This window comes from Corvus hawaiiensis, chromosome 1 (assembly GCF_020740725.1).
Source record: "Corvus hawaiiensis isolate bCorHaw1 chromosome 1, bCorHaw1.pri.cur, whole genome shotgun sequence".
Lineage (NCBI taxonomy): Eukaryota > Metazoa > Chordata > Aves > Passeriformes > Corvidae > Corvus > Corvus hawaiiensis.
The window spans coordinates 54,681,011-54,696,997 of NC_063213.1; the positions used below are offsets into that span (position 1 = coordinate 54,681,011).

At 45.2% G+C, this 15,987-nt stretch overlaps 1 protein-coding gene across 5 annotated transcripts; it reads right to left on the minus strand.

The window, feature by feature from the left end:
• Positions 1-8,612: 8,612 nt before the first annotated feature.
• Positions 8,613-15,070, minus strand: TAC1 (tachykinin precursor 1). 5 transcript variants are annotated; one of them, XM_048305050.1, is made up of 6 exons: positions 14,997-15,070; positions 14,042-14,179; positions 13,814-13,910; positions 13,166-13,189; positions 11,461-11,514; positions 8,613-9,234 (listed from the first exon to the last, which is right to left on the minus strand). In XM_048305050.1, the coding sequence occupies exons 2-6, from the start codon at positions 14,162-14,164 to the stop codon at positions 9,185-9,187; spliced, it is 348 nt and encodes a 115-aa protein (XP_048161007.1). In that variant the 5' UTR covers positions 14,165-14,179; positions 14,997-15,070; the 3' UTR covers positions 8,613-9,184. The 5 variants fall into 5 exon arrangements, with proteins under 5 accessions (XP_048161007.1, XP_048160990.1, XP_048160999.1 ...); XM_048305033.1 differs by having other exon boundaries at positions 14,922-15,002; XM_048305042.1 differs by lacking the exon at positions 14,997-15,070 and adding an exon at positions 14,887-14,948.
• Positions 15,071-15,987: the final 917 nt, after the last annotated feature.

Genomic DNA, 15,987 nt, shown 5'->3' on the forward strand with positions numbered 1-15,987 from the left:
AGAGTGGCTGCAGTGTGGGAGAGGCTGCTTATTTCTGTAACGAGTTACACTGTGTTCCTCAGCGCCTCTCCATGGGATAGCCAAAGCGCATGCATCACCTGCACCATGCAGGTTCCTCATTTTGGAACTTTGAGACCTGTTGCTTTTTATTTATGTGTCTTCATAGACATTGTGGTTGATGGAAAGGCTGCAGTTAGGAAAGTCTTAGAAAGTTTTGTGTGAGCCTGACTCTGGATGCAGGTAACGCACACAATTGTAATTATTTTTATTTAATAATATCAATTTATTTTAATTTAAAAGAGTAATTTTAATTTTTTCTTTACAAAGCTTGTTCCCAGGAAATGGACAAAGAAGAATGAAGCAGAGAGGTGGTCTTTGCTGCTGTGCTGTCCTGCGAGTTGGTAGGGGTTAATAGCTAGGGGAGGTGGTACATTAACAGCTGCTTTCTAAGACCTGTTTGTGGTCTTTCACCCACCCGTCTCTGTAGTGCCCCTTTCCATCTTTTTGTTGCCTGGAAACTCTTTCAATAAGAGAACTGGCTGGGCAACCAGTTTTTCCCAGCACTATGCTCAGGTTTGGATCTTTCAGTCATCCTATGAGCTACAACAAAAGAGGTTGACTACTCTGGAGTCCACCTGACTCTTGTGTTTCTTGCATGCAAGCGAGTCAGGGCTGATTCTGTCCCGTTTTGTGTCCCGGGAAGCCAACGGGCAGCCACGTTTCTCTCAGCATGACACAAAGAGTCTGTCAAAATTTGGATTCGGATCGAGAAGTTGCTTCCGGGATGATTTAATTTTTTTTCCTAATTTCCTTTTTCTAGCCGGCAGATGGCAGCCTCTATTTAGCTCGTCCTTGCAAATGAGCTCCTCATCCCTGGGGAAGATGCTCTCCATCCTGCTCTCCTTCCCGCTCTCTTTCTGCTTTTAGTATCTTCCTTCACAAACGCTTGTCACTGGGATTTGTGCGTGAGCTTAATGGAATTTAATAAGTACTTGATTAGAATAAGGATAAAGCCAAGCATGAAATAAAGCGCTTTCAATTTGGTCTTGCTCAAAAGATGTTGTGCAGAGCTTCTCATGCTGGTTCTGCAGTTAAGGCAGCAGCTAACAGTTGAATTGCATTAGTATTGAAGGCATTCAATATTGAATTTAGAGATAATTCAAAACTAGTTATATTAAAAATCAGTAATGTGAGTTGGAACAAGTAAAAAATGTCAGTTCTAGGGAAGATGGAAGACAATACCAGACTAGGGAATAAGCAGAGTTAATTTTACCTCTGAAGTTGTTAGGGTTTTTAGTTTTTCCTTTTTTCTTTGTGATTAATGTATGGATCACAGGATTTCAGATAGTCATACAAAGAGAACATTATGATAGAATCATAGAAAAATTTGGGCTGAAAGGCACCTTAAAGATCATGTAGTTCCAACCTCTCTGCCATGGGCAGGGATGCCTTTCAGTAGACCAGATTGCTCAAAGTCCCATCCAACCTGGCCTTTAACACTTCCAGGGATGAGACACCCACAACTTCTCTGAGCAACCTGTTACAGTGTCTCACCACCCTCACAGTAAAGAATTTCTTCCTTATATCTAATCTAAACTTACTCTCTTTCAGTTTAAAGCCATTACCCCTTGTCCTATCACTAAATATCCTTGTAAAACATCCCTCTCCAGCTCTCTTGTAGGCTCCCTTTGGGTAATGGAAGGTGCTATAAGGTCTCCCCGGAACCTTCTCTTTTCCAGGCTGAACAGCCCCAAATCTCTGTCTGCCTTCATGGGGAGGTACTCCTGCCCTCTGATCATCTTCGTGGCATCCTCTGGACTCACTGCAACTGCTCCATGTCCTTCCTGCGCTGAGGGCCCCAGAGCGGGACGCAGCAGTCCAGGGGGTTTCATCTGAGTGGAGTAGAGGGGCAGAATCCCCTCCCTTGATGTGCCGGCCACACCTCTTTTGGTGCAGCCCAGGAAACCATCAACTTCCTGGGCTCCAAGCGTACATTGCTGGCTCATGGTGAGCTGCTTGTCCACCAGCACCCCAAGTCCTTCCCCTTGGGACTGCTCTCCACCCAGCCTGTATTTTTGCTTGAGATTGTTCTGACCCAAGCGTGAGGCCTTGCCCTTGGCCTAGTTGAACCTCAGGAACCCACCTCTCAAGGCTGCTAGGAAGTTTTAGAGGTGCACATCAGAGAGGCTCAGGCACTTGTTTTCTCAAAAGTACTATTTTAAAAATAGGTATGCATTATTAAATGAAGTACCTAATATAAATTTGGAAAGATTTCCCTTTTATGTTAATGGTCAATCCAGTTGTTTTGTGAACTCTGTGATGATAAATTATGTATACCTGAGCATCTAGACTTGAGCCCTGTCAGGAAAAAATATCCCCCAGCGACCACTGGTGGTGTAATTGCAATGTGGAAACACACACAGCCTTTTGCCTGCTCCAGGCATCAAGACATGCTCTGCATGCTGTGAGAGAGGTCTTCTGCATTTTTTTCTTTTTTTTTTTTCTTTTTTTTTTGGTGGTACAGGATGCTTAATTGATGAATTTTCATCAAGGAGAAGATAGAGTAATTGAGTCCAAAACAGTACTTTAGAAAATTATAATACTGGGTACATAAAATTATTTGAACTGACCTCAATTCCTAAACCATAATCATCTTGCAGAGGCCAAGAGGAGAGTCAGATTGTTCTGGTTGCAAAAGCAGACTCCGTTTTTGCTACTTCTATCAAGGATAGAAGTAGTTGTCTATATTAATAAACTGTATTATTTAACGTCTTTCACCACTGCTCTTGAAGACTGCCTTTAACACCTGGGGCAAAATGTATATTAATACAAATTACTTTTGATTAAAACCATTATTATTTTAGCACAAAAAGGAAGGGGGTGGTAGAAAGGAGTGCTCTCGTTTTAAATATTTAAATACTCATTATACCAAAGTGATACAAATTTCTGGCTGACTGACAACTTGCTAATAATAGCTTAAAAATGCAAATAGAGCTATTATCCCAATTGACACTAATTGGAACTCCTTTGGCAGCCTGGGAGGGCAGGACAGGAAGGTTTGATTGTTTCCTAGAGCTGGAATTGGGCTGGTAAGGAAGTGTGGGGAAGATGTGCTGTGGATAAACAGGTTTCCATCTGCACACATCAGAATTCATTATGCTGTATTTCAAGAAACTGCTCTGAAGTGCTGTCTTGTGCTTATGTACAATTTTGGTGAGGTTTGTGGTGCACTGGGCTGGTCTCACTCACGCCCACACAGTGCAGGTTTTGCCCAGGCTGAGTTAGCACTGTGGGACTCCAAGCTGTAAATGCTCGAGTCTCACAAAATAGCTATGATATCTTCTGGGTATTATGAAAATCCACAGTTTTAAAATTCACTGAACTATAATTTCTTTAAAATGTAGTCTTAAGAGTAACTACACTGTATGTATATATTCCTTCAGTAATTATTGTGTATCTTCTCCAAGCAAGGTTTGCTTCCAGATGGTATTGCTTGAATTTTAATGCTTTGGTACACAGAAACACAATGTTGCTATTGTTGTCTGAGTGTTATAACAGTGAAAATTAAATCATTTTTATGTGCAAAATTGAATATCTGTGATTAAAGGTGTTCTATTACTTAGCTAGATGTTTTCAATGCTAACTAGTTTATGAAAATAAAGTTGAAGTTATATTAACATGTGCTGGTGCTGAGGCACTCTAGCTCTGATTGAAAGTAAAAGGCATGAATTTATGCAGCTCTTTACCTGCTTCACACAGTTCCACCCTTTCTTGCCTTTGGGTGGTGTCTCCATAGTTAACATGGTTCAACTCCACGATCTTAAGGGTCTTTTCCAACCTAAATGCTTCTATGCTATGTTGGTGCAGGTGTATCCTTTAACTCTTCCATAGCTATGCTGCTGAAATAAAAATGTAGGAAATTGTTTAGATAGGAAAAAACCAGAAAAGGCACTTTTTTTTCCCCTCAAATATTTTCTTAGCATTTAACATACTTTATAATTTGTGAAGTTTCTTTGCACTTAGCTAGCACATTGCAGAAGTTGCTGGTGAGGTACATGGTGTGCATTGCATTTCTAGCACAGCCACTGTTGTTACTTCTGGCCAAGCCATCTCACCTTGCTGGGCTTCCTCCCTCCAGGCTTCTGGGAGAGCATGAAGCAGCATGACAGACGAAGTGTTTTGTTGTCCAACAGTCAGTTCACATTTCACTTCTTCCATATGCAGTAAGTGGTAATATTGTTTAATTTGGAGATGGATGTAGAAAACAAGAGGTGATTTTTTTGCACACGCTCGGTGTACCTCTCTTTTAATAGGAGTTTCTGAGCTGGCTTATTCTGAAAGAAATCAGATACCTATCAGGAGTGGAGCAGTGACAATTTTTAATGAATATCATAATGAATTTCACACAGCATCTACAGCTGACAAATGTTTCAGTCTCTATCAAGAATATTAAAAGAATAATGCACAGAGTATCTTTTTTTCTTCCCTGAAGGATGTAGGTTCAAGGATGTTTGTTCACTTGCTAACACCAAAAACAAAAATTAAAAAATCATTACTCTTCCAGTAACAAATATTTTCTATAAAGGGAAGTGAGATCTTTTGAAGATAACATGAGGACATGTGGCTGTATCTGGCACTGCAGGTGGCTCTATGCTGACACAGTACAACTCCATGGAAGGAGCCAGTGTGTGCTCTTGTCCTGTCACTCCCGTCACTCCATGAGATGTTTGTCAGTGCAGCGTGTAATATTATGTCTAAGGGAACTGCTTGGGCTCATCAGAAGAGCATTTGGTCGTTACCAAAGTTTGCACTGGGACTTGTTCAGTATCTCCTATGATAAAGCAGTTAAGAGACATAGTTGAAAGGACAAAGTTTGCGTTTAAATAATGGCTATTGGTAGCTCTGAAGGAGCTGTTACTGGCATACTCTGAATAAACATTATTTTAAAGAATCACTTTACTAATTTACAAAAAACTTCTTGACGTTATTCTGCTCTAGCTCATGATGATTAGAGGCTGGGTTCGTGCAAGATGCCCATGCCTAGACATTTCCGGATCCTTCCTTTTCTTTTGGTTAGGACCATGCTGAAAAATACCTGACATGAAACAAGGACTTGCTTGTGGCCTCAGAGTTAGGCAAGTGCTGCAGAGCCTGAGCTCTCCAGGTGAAGTGAGTTGTGGGGAGCCAGACCCCCCTTGCAGCTCCCCAGTTCATGGGCAGGGTTTGTGAGCAGTGGCTCTGGCTCTGGCTTTGGCTTGCCAGGTTAAGTTTGGCTGCATCTGCACCATGGACAACCAGTCTCCATGCAACGGCAGAGAGATGGAGATGACGAGTAGAGCTGCTGGTCCTCTGTGTCACTCTTGGGCAAGACAGGCTTCTGAGAGTTTGACTTCAGCATCCCCATCTGGGTGGAGGGGAGTGCGTGTGTGTGAGGGAGACAGTGCCTACCAGAAGAGCAGCCACACCTCACAATGCAGATGACTGATGTATTTCTGGGGGAAAAAAGAAGCAAAAAGGGTGCTGAGCATGTTGAAGGTGAGCTGTAATGTCAAACTGCCTGTAGCATCCTCAGTGGGGACAATTATCAGCATTACTCTGGGTTTACTCTCTATGCTTATTTCCTAGAAATATTTTTATTGCTTTATTTAAAGCTTGCTTGCATGTTGCTGAGAGATGTCCTTGCTGCAGTGTTATTGATTAGGTTATGCAGCCTGATGGATGTCAGACTGTTGCCACCAAAAACAGCTCAGTCTGTGTCACAGCTGTGGCTGGCTGTTGTGGAGACAGTGAGGGATTTAGTGAAAGCCTCTCCAAAGCCTGCACTGGAGCTGGAGAGTGGGCACTGCCCAGTGATCCAAGGCATGAGAGGCCCAGGGCTACAAGCAATGCTGTCCAACTAATAAAAGTGTTTAAAAGCTGATGGAGCCCTAAAAGGCAGATTAAAGACCACAAAAATTATTTAAAACTCTCTTTGAAATACTCAATAGTCCATAGACTATACTGGTAAAGACTAAGGGCTGATAAAAGACATAATTCCTCTTTGAGTTTCCAGGATCCCAAGATGCCTGTGAAGGCAAATACTGGTATGGGGAGGTGTTGGGAGTGAGTCTGAGGTAGGGACAGGCAGCTGGGCTGGATGCCTGCAGATGTATGCAATTCATGCACCTCCACATCTGCCCAGAACCTGCTGGGGAGGCACAGCCCCATAGCCCTGACGTGGCATGGCCTGGCTGAGCCATCCCTGCCAGCACTGAAATGTGGGGAGGGTTCTATTTTCCTGCCAGCACTGAAATGTGATGATGGGTTTTTTGTATTGCTGGTAGAGTCAGCTGGAACATTTCAGACTATGCCTTTTGGTGTGTTTTCTTTATATCTAGCTGGGAATATGTCTATACAAACATATAAATCAGTGCCAATTTGAAACTTATTTTTCAAAACCCAAATTAGCACAAATCTGATATTATTTTGCCACCAGAAATTAAAATGAGTTGTTTCAAATGCTAAATTAAAACCACTCAACAGACTGACATGTAAAAGAAAACTGTTTTAATGACAGAGGCTCAGCCTTTCCTTCTAGAGTAAATTGTGGTAATGCCATTGACATGCTTGAGAGAAGGAATGCCATCCAGAAGGACTTTGACAGGTGTGGGGAGTGAACCTATGTGAATTTCATGAGGTTCAGCAAGGCCAAGTGTAAGGTTCCACACCCGGGTCAGGGCAATCCCAAGAACAGATACAGGCTGGGCAGAGAATGGATTGAGAGCAGCCCTGAGGAAAGGACTTAGGACTCTTTGTGGACGAGCAACTCAACATGACCCAGCTCACAGCCCAGAAACACAACCACATCCTGGGCTGCATCAAAAGCAGCGTGGCCAGCAGGGCAAGGGAGGTGATTCCAGCCCTCTGCTCTGCTCTGGTGAGACCCCACCTGCAGTGCTGCATCCAGCTCTGGGTTCCTGAGAACAGGAAGAACATGGACCTGTTGGAGCCAGTACAGCAGATGGGCATGAAGATGATCAGATATTTAAATTGAAAGAGAGACTTAGATTGGTTTTAAGGAAGAAATTCTTTACAATGAGGGTGGTGAGACTCTGCAACAGGTTGCCCAGGGAGGCTTTGCGTACCCCCCCCTCCTGGAAGTGTTCAGTGGCAATTTGGTTGGAGCTCTGAGCAACCTGGTCTAGTGAAATGTGTCCCTGTCTGGGGCAGGGGGTTGGACTAGATATCTTTAAAGATGCCCCCATCCCAAACCATTCTATATTTTTTCTAGAAAATTCAGTCCTATCTGTTTACTGGATGCTGTTATTTACCTGTGTTGTCTTTCAAACTCTCAGAGCCCACTGTCTGTTTGTGGGCTTTGCAGTGGTTTCTTCTGCAGGGAGGTTTTTGAGATGTGCAGGCTGCAGGGAGTGGATAGTGTGGCTTTTGCTCTTCTCTCTGTGTCTCACAATTCAGCACATGGACTGTGAGCTCTGTGAGCATTGGGGACCTTCAGGCAAGGGTAACAGCATTTTAGAGTTTTTCTCTTTTTACCCTTCACTGAGCATTACTCAACATGATTTCCACAGTCCTTTTGCTGTGCTGCTATCCCAGCAGTCAGCTTCTCCTCCTCATTGAGCTCAGTGGGAGTTCATACAGAAGTTTATTAGTCAGAAAATTAGCCCTGGAAAGACAAAGAGCTGCCAGAATGCCAGTACAACCCCAGCGTCTCACATCAGTGTGGTCCCTGCCACAAGTCCACCCCAGTTTTTCCACCATGCAGCCCCCCCACCCTGTTAGATCTGGCTTCTACCTAGCTGAAAGTGGGATCTGTTTTAAGCATGGGCAGGCTTACATGCTGCTTCTAACGTAGCAGGAGTGAGGTCCTGTACCCACCTGCTCCTACTGGGGGTAGTTGTGATGATGCCTTAGGTAACCTTGAAAATAGAGGTTTAGAAGTTCATTTCCAAAATGGAAAACAACAAGCAGTGAGTCCCTTTGTATTAAATTTAGCTTGTATACACTGTTTTTATTGGTGATTCATCTGCAATGAAAGTTTGCATCATAGCATCAGAGAAGTACAGCTTGTAGCAGGGGGAAAGAAGATAGAACTCCAGCTGCCTTAGCATCTGGTGAGATGGATGTAGCATTTCAGGACTATCCTGGATATATAGCAATCAGATATTTTAATTAAAAATATAATTACAGTCACTTTTTTTTTTTTTTTATATTGCATGGATTCACACCAACAGGTGCTTTATTATAAATCTGAGGGATAGAGTTTATTAAGAGCATACTTTCAAATAATAAACCTACAATATTGGATTAATTCCACAGCAAATTATTCCCCTTGGGGCTGGGGGATACATTATGCTCTTTCCATTCAGTCAGCATGCTTCATGACTTCCGTCGGGTTTAGAAGGGACGGCACCTTGTGTGACCTGGAGCAGTCCCAGGAACTCCTATCTCCAGTAACAAATCCCTCAAACATTCACTAAATACACGAGGAGCCTCCCTGCAAAAAGAAAACATTAATTTGATATCTCTTTCCAGTCTCAGACCACTGTTGCTTGGATCTAAATCTCATTCCAGACCAACATGGGAAATAACTCCATCATTTTCACCAAAGGAAGGATGTTGCAAAAGCCCCAGAGTAGTTTTTATTTAAAATGTTACTATCATAAAATTCCAGACTATGAAATTAAGACCTTGGACTCCCATTCAAACATTACCCATTCCCTTTTTTAAAATATATTGATAACATAATCACAGAACATAAAACATGCTGCAATGATACAAATATATTTTTTGATACAGCAATTACAGTACATTATAAACCATGAAAACAAATTGAGGCACTAGACTGAACGTCAGTTCTGGTCTGCACTAGCTGTGAAGCTGATAGACTCACTTCCAATGGACAAAAGAATACTTGCTTTTTTAGTAAACGTAACTTTACAGGTCATATCAAACAATGTGCTTTGTTGTGAGACATCACCAGGGTCGCTGGTCCTTTCAGAACCACAACACACCTACACAACAGGTATCACTGCCACAATATGAAAAATAATAATTTTATTGAATGTACAACTCAAAAAACCAAACCCCTTCAGTTATTAAATAAATAATTATTTCATACAGCGGTTAGTTTATATTACACTGCATTAGAACAAATGAAGTTTAATAAATAACGCACAGGAATGTCTCATTTATGCCTCTGTTCGTAATTCTGTGCTATGCTCCCTTCGGAGGACCCTGCAAAAAAAGAAGCAGATTGAAGCACAAGGTACAGACTGGCATAAACCCCAGCAAGCACGAGAAGTGTCAGTCAGAGATCTGCAGCCAGCTGGGGCATCACCAGACCCCAGCAGCATGTTTGGAACAGAGACCAGGGCTCCTGGCCCAGCCCTGAGCTGCTTTGATCTGGTTTTACCTCTCTGACTACACTGTCCTCCAGGACGCTGAAGGTCTGAGCAGTGTTTTCTACCTTTTGTCTGCTGAGCTGCTTGAAGCACCATTATCTCAGAGCCACTTTACATCCCAGTAATTCATCTAAGCGATGGGATCTGAGCATTCAGGTCAATTTGTGGTAGAGGCTTTCTGCACAGACATATCCACCTTCATTCCAGTACCATCAGCTCTTTGAAACTCTCCCTGTCCACAAGCCCGGCACGCAGGGACAATTTTACTATTAAAATGTGGCAGGAGCCAAGCTCCACAGATGTACTTAGACTACCACATCGACTAGCTGCAGGCTAAATTAGTCATAAGTAACTTATGTTTAGTAGTGGTAGATCTCTCCTTCTCGTTCTTTTAAAATGAGAGCAAAACCTAGAGAGCCCTTCTTGAGCAAGGCTGTCCCCAAACCAGGGACTGAGACATCAGCACCCCCTTACCCTGCTTTGGCACATGAGGCTGTAAATCAGCATCCTGCTCACACCCAGAGGGACAGCGTGAACTCCTGCACATTGCCAGGGTGCTCAGGGGCTTTTTGCAGAAGAAAGCCACAGCATGGGGTGAAGGTGGGGCCCAATTAAATATCTTCCAAAAGGGAGAAGTGAGGGTAGTCCTAGCACTTATTATTCCTGATCTTGCTTTGATTACACAGTCCTTAGGACCCATCTTCTCCTCTAGTGGAGCAGAAGCAACTGCTTATGATTTCCCCCTCAAGGAATCAGGCGGAAAAGCTGTGAATTCTAGTTTTACCTGTCAGACAGGTATTGCATAGTCCAACAGAGTAAAACATAATTATTCCCTTTTTGTTAGAAATATCACATTACAGTATCCTCACTATACCAGAAATTTTGAAATTACAGCAGTAAAATCTTTGCATTTTAAAAAACATTTTCTGTACTTTACATTCTCATATTAATGTAAATGTAATCCCAGTGGAAACCAACCCAAATTTATTACTTACAGGCTATTTGCTTTTGTGATAGCAGATGTATTTACAGGTATTATGTATTTAACAGCTATTGCCACCACAGAAAATTGTACAAAATTATTCATGATACATAGCAATTTGCAAAATAATGCAGAGAGCAACATTACTAGTCTTGAAGGGGGTTTAATTGAAAATAAAAGTTACTGACAACCATAATTGCAGAACATAGATCACAGCACATATCCACATAATATAAAGGTGTCAGCTAGTAACTTAACTTTTATCATCCATTTAATGAAACAGTGAGAACTATTTCAGAGACATTAAATACATATTAGGTTTTTTATTTTTTAAATTCTTATCCTGGAGAATCAACTCATACTTTATGGTTCACAGTGAGGGATTTCCTCAGTACAGTCCTATAGCACAAGGAAGGTAGAGCTATGGGGAGTCTCCGGTATCCCAGAGGGCTTCTGCACATGAGGGGAGAAGAGAATTCTGCCCTGCATGGATGCTATGGGAAAATAAATTCACAGTATCCACTCAGTATAAAATACTTTAGGTGAAGTGAAAAGCTGGAAGATGCTGTGAATGTTTAACAGCCTCATCTGCAGAATGAGCTGGTGTTAATGGCAAAGTTCTGTTCTTTCACCTTCTACTCCTAGTGTTAGGAATAATGGTCTCCAGAGAAGATATCCCTTTACCTGATGAGATCTGGATTTAGACCACAATTTTAAATGACCCTTGCATTTTCAACCTCCAAATTTTTCTTGATATGTCAGTAAAATTTAGGGGTTTCTCTTTCACTAGCACTTTGGGGACTAGCAGAACATGCAAAGACAGGGCAGTAATGAAAGTGCTCTTGGGAATGCTACCTGAGCTCGCCTGCAGCTCAGACCAGCCTGGTCATTTCAAGCATTGGAGTGAAGGGAACTCTGAAATATCTTGGGTAACAAAGAAAACGGAGATTCTTTTTCAGAGAACTCTGGATCTGCACTACATAAAGACTGCTTCTTCCATCCGCTGGGAGAGAGAGAAGAGGCAGCGGAATGAAGAGGCTGTGTTTCACTAAGTATCAGATTTAGTCAAATACATACCAGAATTTAAAGATCTTTTGCCCATAAGTCCAACAAAGGAGTCTGTTTTATGTCCTGAAAAAATATATTTAGGGGTGTTTTAATACATTTTAACTAGGCAGGCTTTTAAAATAACAGGTTCTTGCAAGGAAAGAAGACAGGCTCCAAAACTGTTTATCTCACAGACCAGTTGTTCACATCACTCAGACAACAGAGAACAAACATCAGTCTGACTAATCAGACTAAACAGGATAGACCAAGGCACAGGCCAGTTAGTGGACATCTTCTCATTAGCTTAGACAGATCTTTGGTTTGGGATTTTTTTTAAGTATTATGGAAAAACAGTGGCCACTAACAGATTCTTATTTCTCTCCCCATACAATTCCTATTGATCTGAGCAAATGCACAAGGAGGCAGTGTCTTGGTATAGCCTGCATCTGCATGATGCATCTCTTCTACCTGTTGTTTTATTTCTGTAACGTGGAAGAAAATCCTCCCTTGCAGGTCAGGTGGAGCCCTTACTGGAGAAGAAGCCAATGGGACTATGTCTCAACACATCTGAGCTAGACAGTCTGGCTCTATTTTTGGAATATTTATAAGTTCAGGTATTACCTTCCGGTCCATTAGTACTTCTCAAGACACTGGAAGTGTCGAGGATAAATTAACTCCAAGTTTAGGCCTACAGTACATACCAGGTTATAGTAGTAGCTACAGTTTCAGGTAAGGAATGAAAATGAACCGTTCTTCTTTATCTAAACCGGCTTTTGAGACAAACTTAGAAGTTTCTCTTTGGAAAGAATTTTGCTTGGAGAATTCATACACAAAGCAAGATCCTCAGACCTCACGTGTGTTAATTCAAGCTGAAGCAGTTTCAGAAAACTATAATTTTTTAGTTTAGTCAGCAGATAATTTGGCATGAGCTTTGTATCAGACTCTTTATTTGGTTTTCCAGTACTTAACCCTAGAGAAAGCTTCTTGTGGATAATAGAACACTGGGACAGTTGTTGACCTCTGTGGACAGAGAAGGTTTCACAGAATGCAAGATCATTTTTACTTTACAAAAATCTTCCAGTTTCTCTATAAACATCATGAGACAATTTCAGAAAATAAAACTACCACTGTGCAGAGCAAGGTAACACCACAGTGCTGATACCATCTCCTGCTTGGTGGTACACAGAAGCAGAGCAAGGCACACTTATTAATGGAAAAAGATATGGCTCTTCCTATGGCAGCACATCATCAAGCAGCCCCTACTGTGAGCAGGGGTCTGATTCCCAGCCAGGCAATGCTCAGAGCACAGATACAATGTCTCACATGTGAGGACATGGGCGCTCCCATGAAAGCATTCCTGGGGGCTTGGGAATTCATTACTCTAATTTTCCAGATTTTGCCATCTTAATTGCTCCTCTCAGAGTCTGGCAGTAAGCCTGCCTCACCAATGAGAAAGGCTTACAAAATCCCCCCCTTGGGAAATAAGAGAGAGCTGCAACATCCGCACATTAATATGGATTGAAATCTCAAAGCTTGCAGCAGCTCAGATGAGATACAGGCTCACAGTGGCACTGAGGGGGAGGTTTCAATTCTTTAACAGATCATTTCTCCACCAGCGGTGCTGCCAGTCCCTAGCTGAAACCAGTCACCTTCTAAATAAGCCAGTCAAATACACTATTCTCTATTTGAATATCTTCTAATGATTACTTAAAATATTTGTATTTTTTAAACTTACTTTTGTGAGAGATCTGGCCATATCCTGATTGGAAGAGGAGAGGAAAGAGAAAAAAAAAAAAAAAAGAGTTGTTAAAAAAGGATTGGCATATACGTATGATGCTATTGCAATGCTCTGAAAAAAATCAAACAAAAACCCAAACCGATCCATATTCCACTTAAGGGAATTTAAGGTGATTGTTTACAACTGCATTTTTCTTTGAAGAGACTACAAAGACTTGTTTCAGCTTAGCCCACACAATTTAGATTAGTTTAGCTTCAATTTCTTAGATCAATTCTTGGCGCAGTAAACATGTAGAAAACATAACAATAATTGTATACTCAACCCATTTCCACACTTGGGTCATTCAGTGGCATGTATGCTGACCTATGAGTTATCCTGCTATTCCTTACTGGGATTTACGTGCTGTAACTGGTGCACACTTAAGACCTTAAAGCCCTCTCTTTCCCAATCGGTGAGTTTAACTTATATAAAACTTAAAAGAAACAACCGAACAAAAAAGCCTAAACCCAAACTAGCCTCATGGCGGCTTACGAAAAAGATGTAACACATTAAACCCGAGCGATAACCGTGAAAAGTTTGGGCAGGCGCTGGGAGAAGAGGCGTGCGGAGAGGCTTGAGCAGCAGGCAGCCCCCCGCCCCGCTCACCGGCATCCCGCTTGCCCATGAGGCCGAAGAACTGCTGGGGCCGGGGTCTCCGGGCCATTCTCTGCAGGAAGTGCTCCAGGGGCAGCGGCAGCTCCTCCTACGGGGCGACAGCGGGCGGCGCTCAGTGCGGACCCCCCACTCAGACCCGCCCGGGGCAGTGCCCGGCACCGCAGAGCCGCTGGCACCGAACCCCTCGCTGCCCCACCCCGCGGGGCCGCCGGGGCTCACCTTCGCCTGGTCACTGTCGGACCAGTCGGACCAGTAGCTGAGGTCGTCCGTGGTTCCCATCTCCTCGCCCAACGCCTGCGCCGAGGCCAGGAGGAGCACGGCGAAAGCCAGCGGGAGCCTCATCGCCGCCTCGACGTCCTGTGGGGGCAGAAGTTGGAGCCCTGGCAGCCGGGGCGGGCGCGCACAGCCCTGCACGCACTCTCACACAGCCGCCCCGGGGCACACCTGGGCACGCCCTCCCTCTCACGGATAGCCGCACACGCGCCGAGTTACTCCGGCACCCTGCCCCGACTGCTACAGACCCCTCTGGATGCGCACACCCCCCACCTTTACTAGACTGGCACACAGGTCGGTGTGCACCCCAGCGCGCAGACACACAGACACGCACAGCCAGCGGAACCCCTCCGCACACGTACATACAGGGGAAGGCATAAACACACCCTCACACGTCTGTGTACATCTAGACATTCACACTTTCCAAGATATACACACGCAGCCAGGTGCATCCCCCTCATACACGCATCCAGGTACACAGGCATCCACTTACAAACTCATACAAAGAGCTACACACCTTAAATGCTCACACCCGTGTACGGACGTAGCTGTCCACACACACACAGAGACTCATAGCCAGAGGTGCGCACTCATCCCTTCGCACATCCGGATAGGCACATAAGGACAGGCACAAAAACATGCTGGCACATCCAGGGACACGCACGGGCAGACACACAAGCGCGTATAGGCACCCCCACCCCCCGCATAGAGGCACACACATCAAGACCGGGACAAAGAAGTACACACGCACAGCCGCTCACAACCACAGGACAAGCGGACCCCTCACACACAGGCACGGCCGGCCGGGCTCCCGCAGCGCACGCACCGTCTGCAGCGGGGAGGCGGGCGCTGCTCGCCGAGCGCATTGGCCGGCCGCAGGAGCGCTCCCCACTTTATATACCTGGAGACGGGGAGGGCCAAGGCAGCCTCATTTGCCTAAATGCAATTACCCCCGGTTTTATCGTCCCAGCCCCGTGACAGCCCCCGCCCCGGCGAGCAGCCCCCGCCCCCGGCTCCCGCGGCGCCTCCCGGCTCTGCCCGCGGCCAGGCAGTGCGGGGTGGCCGGGCGGCTCCCCCCACTCCCCCCGCTCACCCCGCCGCTCCCTCCCGCCGCAGCTCCGCGCCCTCGGGGCCGCCCCGGACCGTCCGCGGCGAAGGCGCGTCCCGGCGGCGGACGCGGGTGCGGACGTGGGGTGTGGATGCGGGATGCAGGTGCGGATGTACGGGCGCAAATGCCGCTTTTCGCTTCTGCCACCCCGCCCTGCTCCCCCAGGGCATGGAGAGCCGCTCTCCGCTGCGAGAGGCACCGCCGGGAGAGAGAGCAGCGGGCAGGGGCCGGGGGCCAGCGGGAAGCGGGGAGGGAGCCCCGGAGCCTCCCGTGCCTGGGCCAGTTCCTCCCCCGGGTCTGTCTCCCCCGTGCCGCTGCTCAGGTAGCCCCAGCCCATCGGGACCAAAAGTGAGGGATGCACGAAGCTGAGGAGGGCCTGACGGGGTGGGTGCCATGTTTGGGGCGCCGGACCCCCCAGGTCTGGTGTGTATGTGCCTGCAGAGGGTCTGCCGCCACCGAGCAACAGGCTGGCACCGCTGGGCTCCTTGCTGTAACAGGCGAACGCCTGTGCTGGAAAGAGTACTGAGCCAGTCTCTCCAGCAGCACATCCCTGCCTGCATCCTTCCCTAGGACAGCTTTGCACTGCTGCTGGCATTCGGCTCAGATAATTGCTTAGGCTGTTATCTGTTTCATGGTTGCCCCATCTTATTTCTCCAAGGTAAACTGTGCATGAGGCTTCTCAGTTAACCTTGGTGGTCCCTCAGCCCCCACGTTATAAGCCTAAATCAGGCAGTTTGGACAGAGTTATTGGGAGTTAACAATGTTTCTTTTGATAAAGAATGGA

Coding starts and splice junctions, on each gene's coding strand:
- TAC1 (XM_048305050.1), bottom strand. CDS start 14,164: ATGAGGCTCCCGCTGGCTTTCGCCGTGCTCCTCCTGGCCTCGGCGCAG. Junction 11,515..13,165: donor TGGCCAGATCTCTCACAAAA/GTAAGTTTAAAA, acceptor ATATTTTTTCAG/GACATAAAACAGACTCCTTT. Junction 9,235..11,460: donor CAAAAGATCTTTAAATTCTG/GTATGTATTTGA, acceptor CTTTTTTTGCAG/GGTCCTCCGAAGGGAGCATA.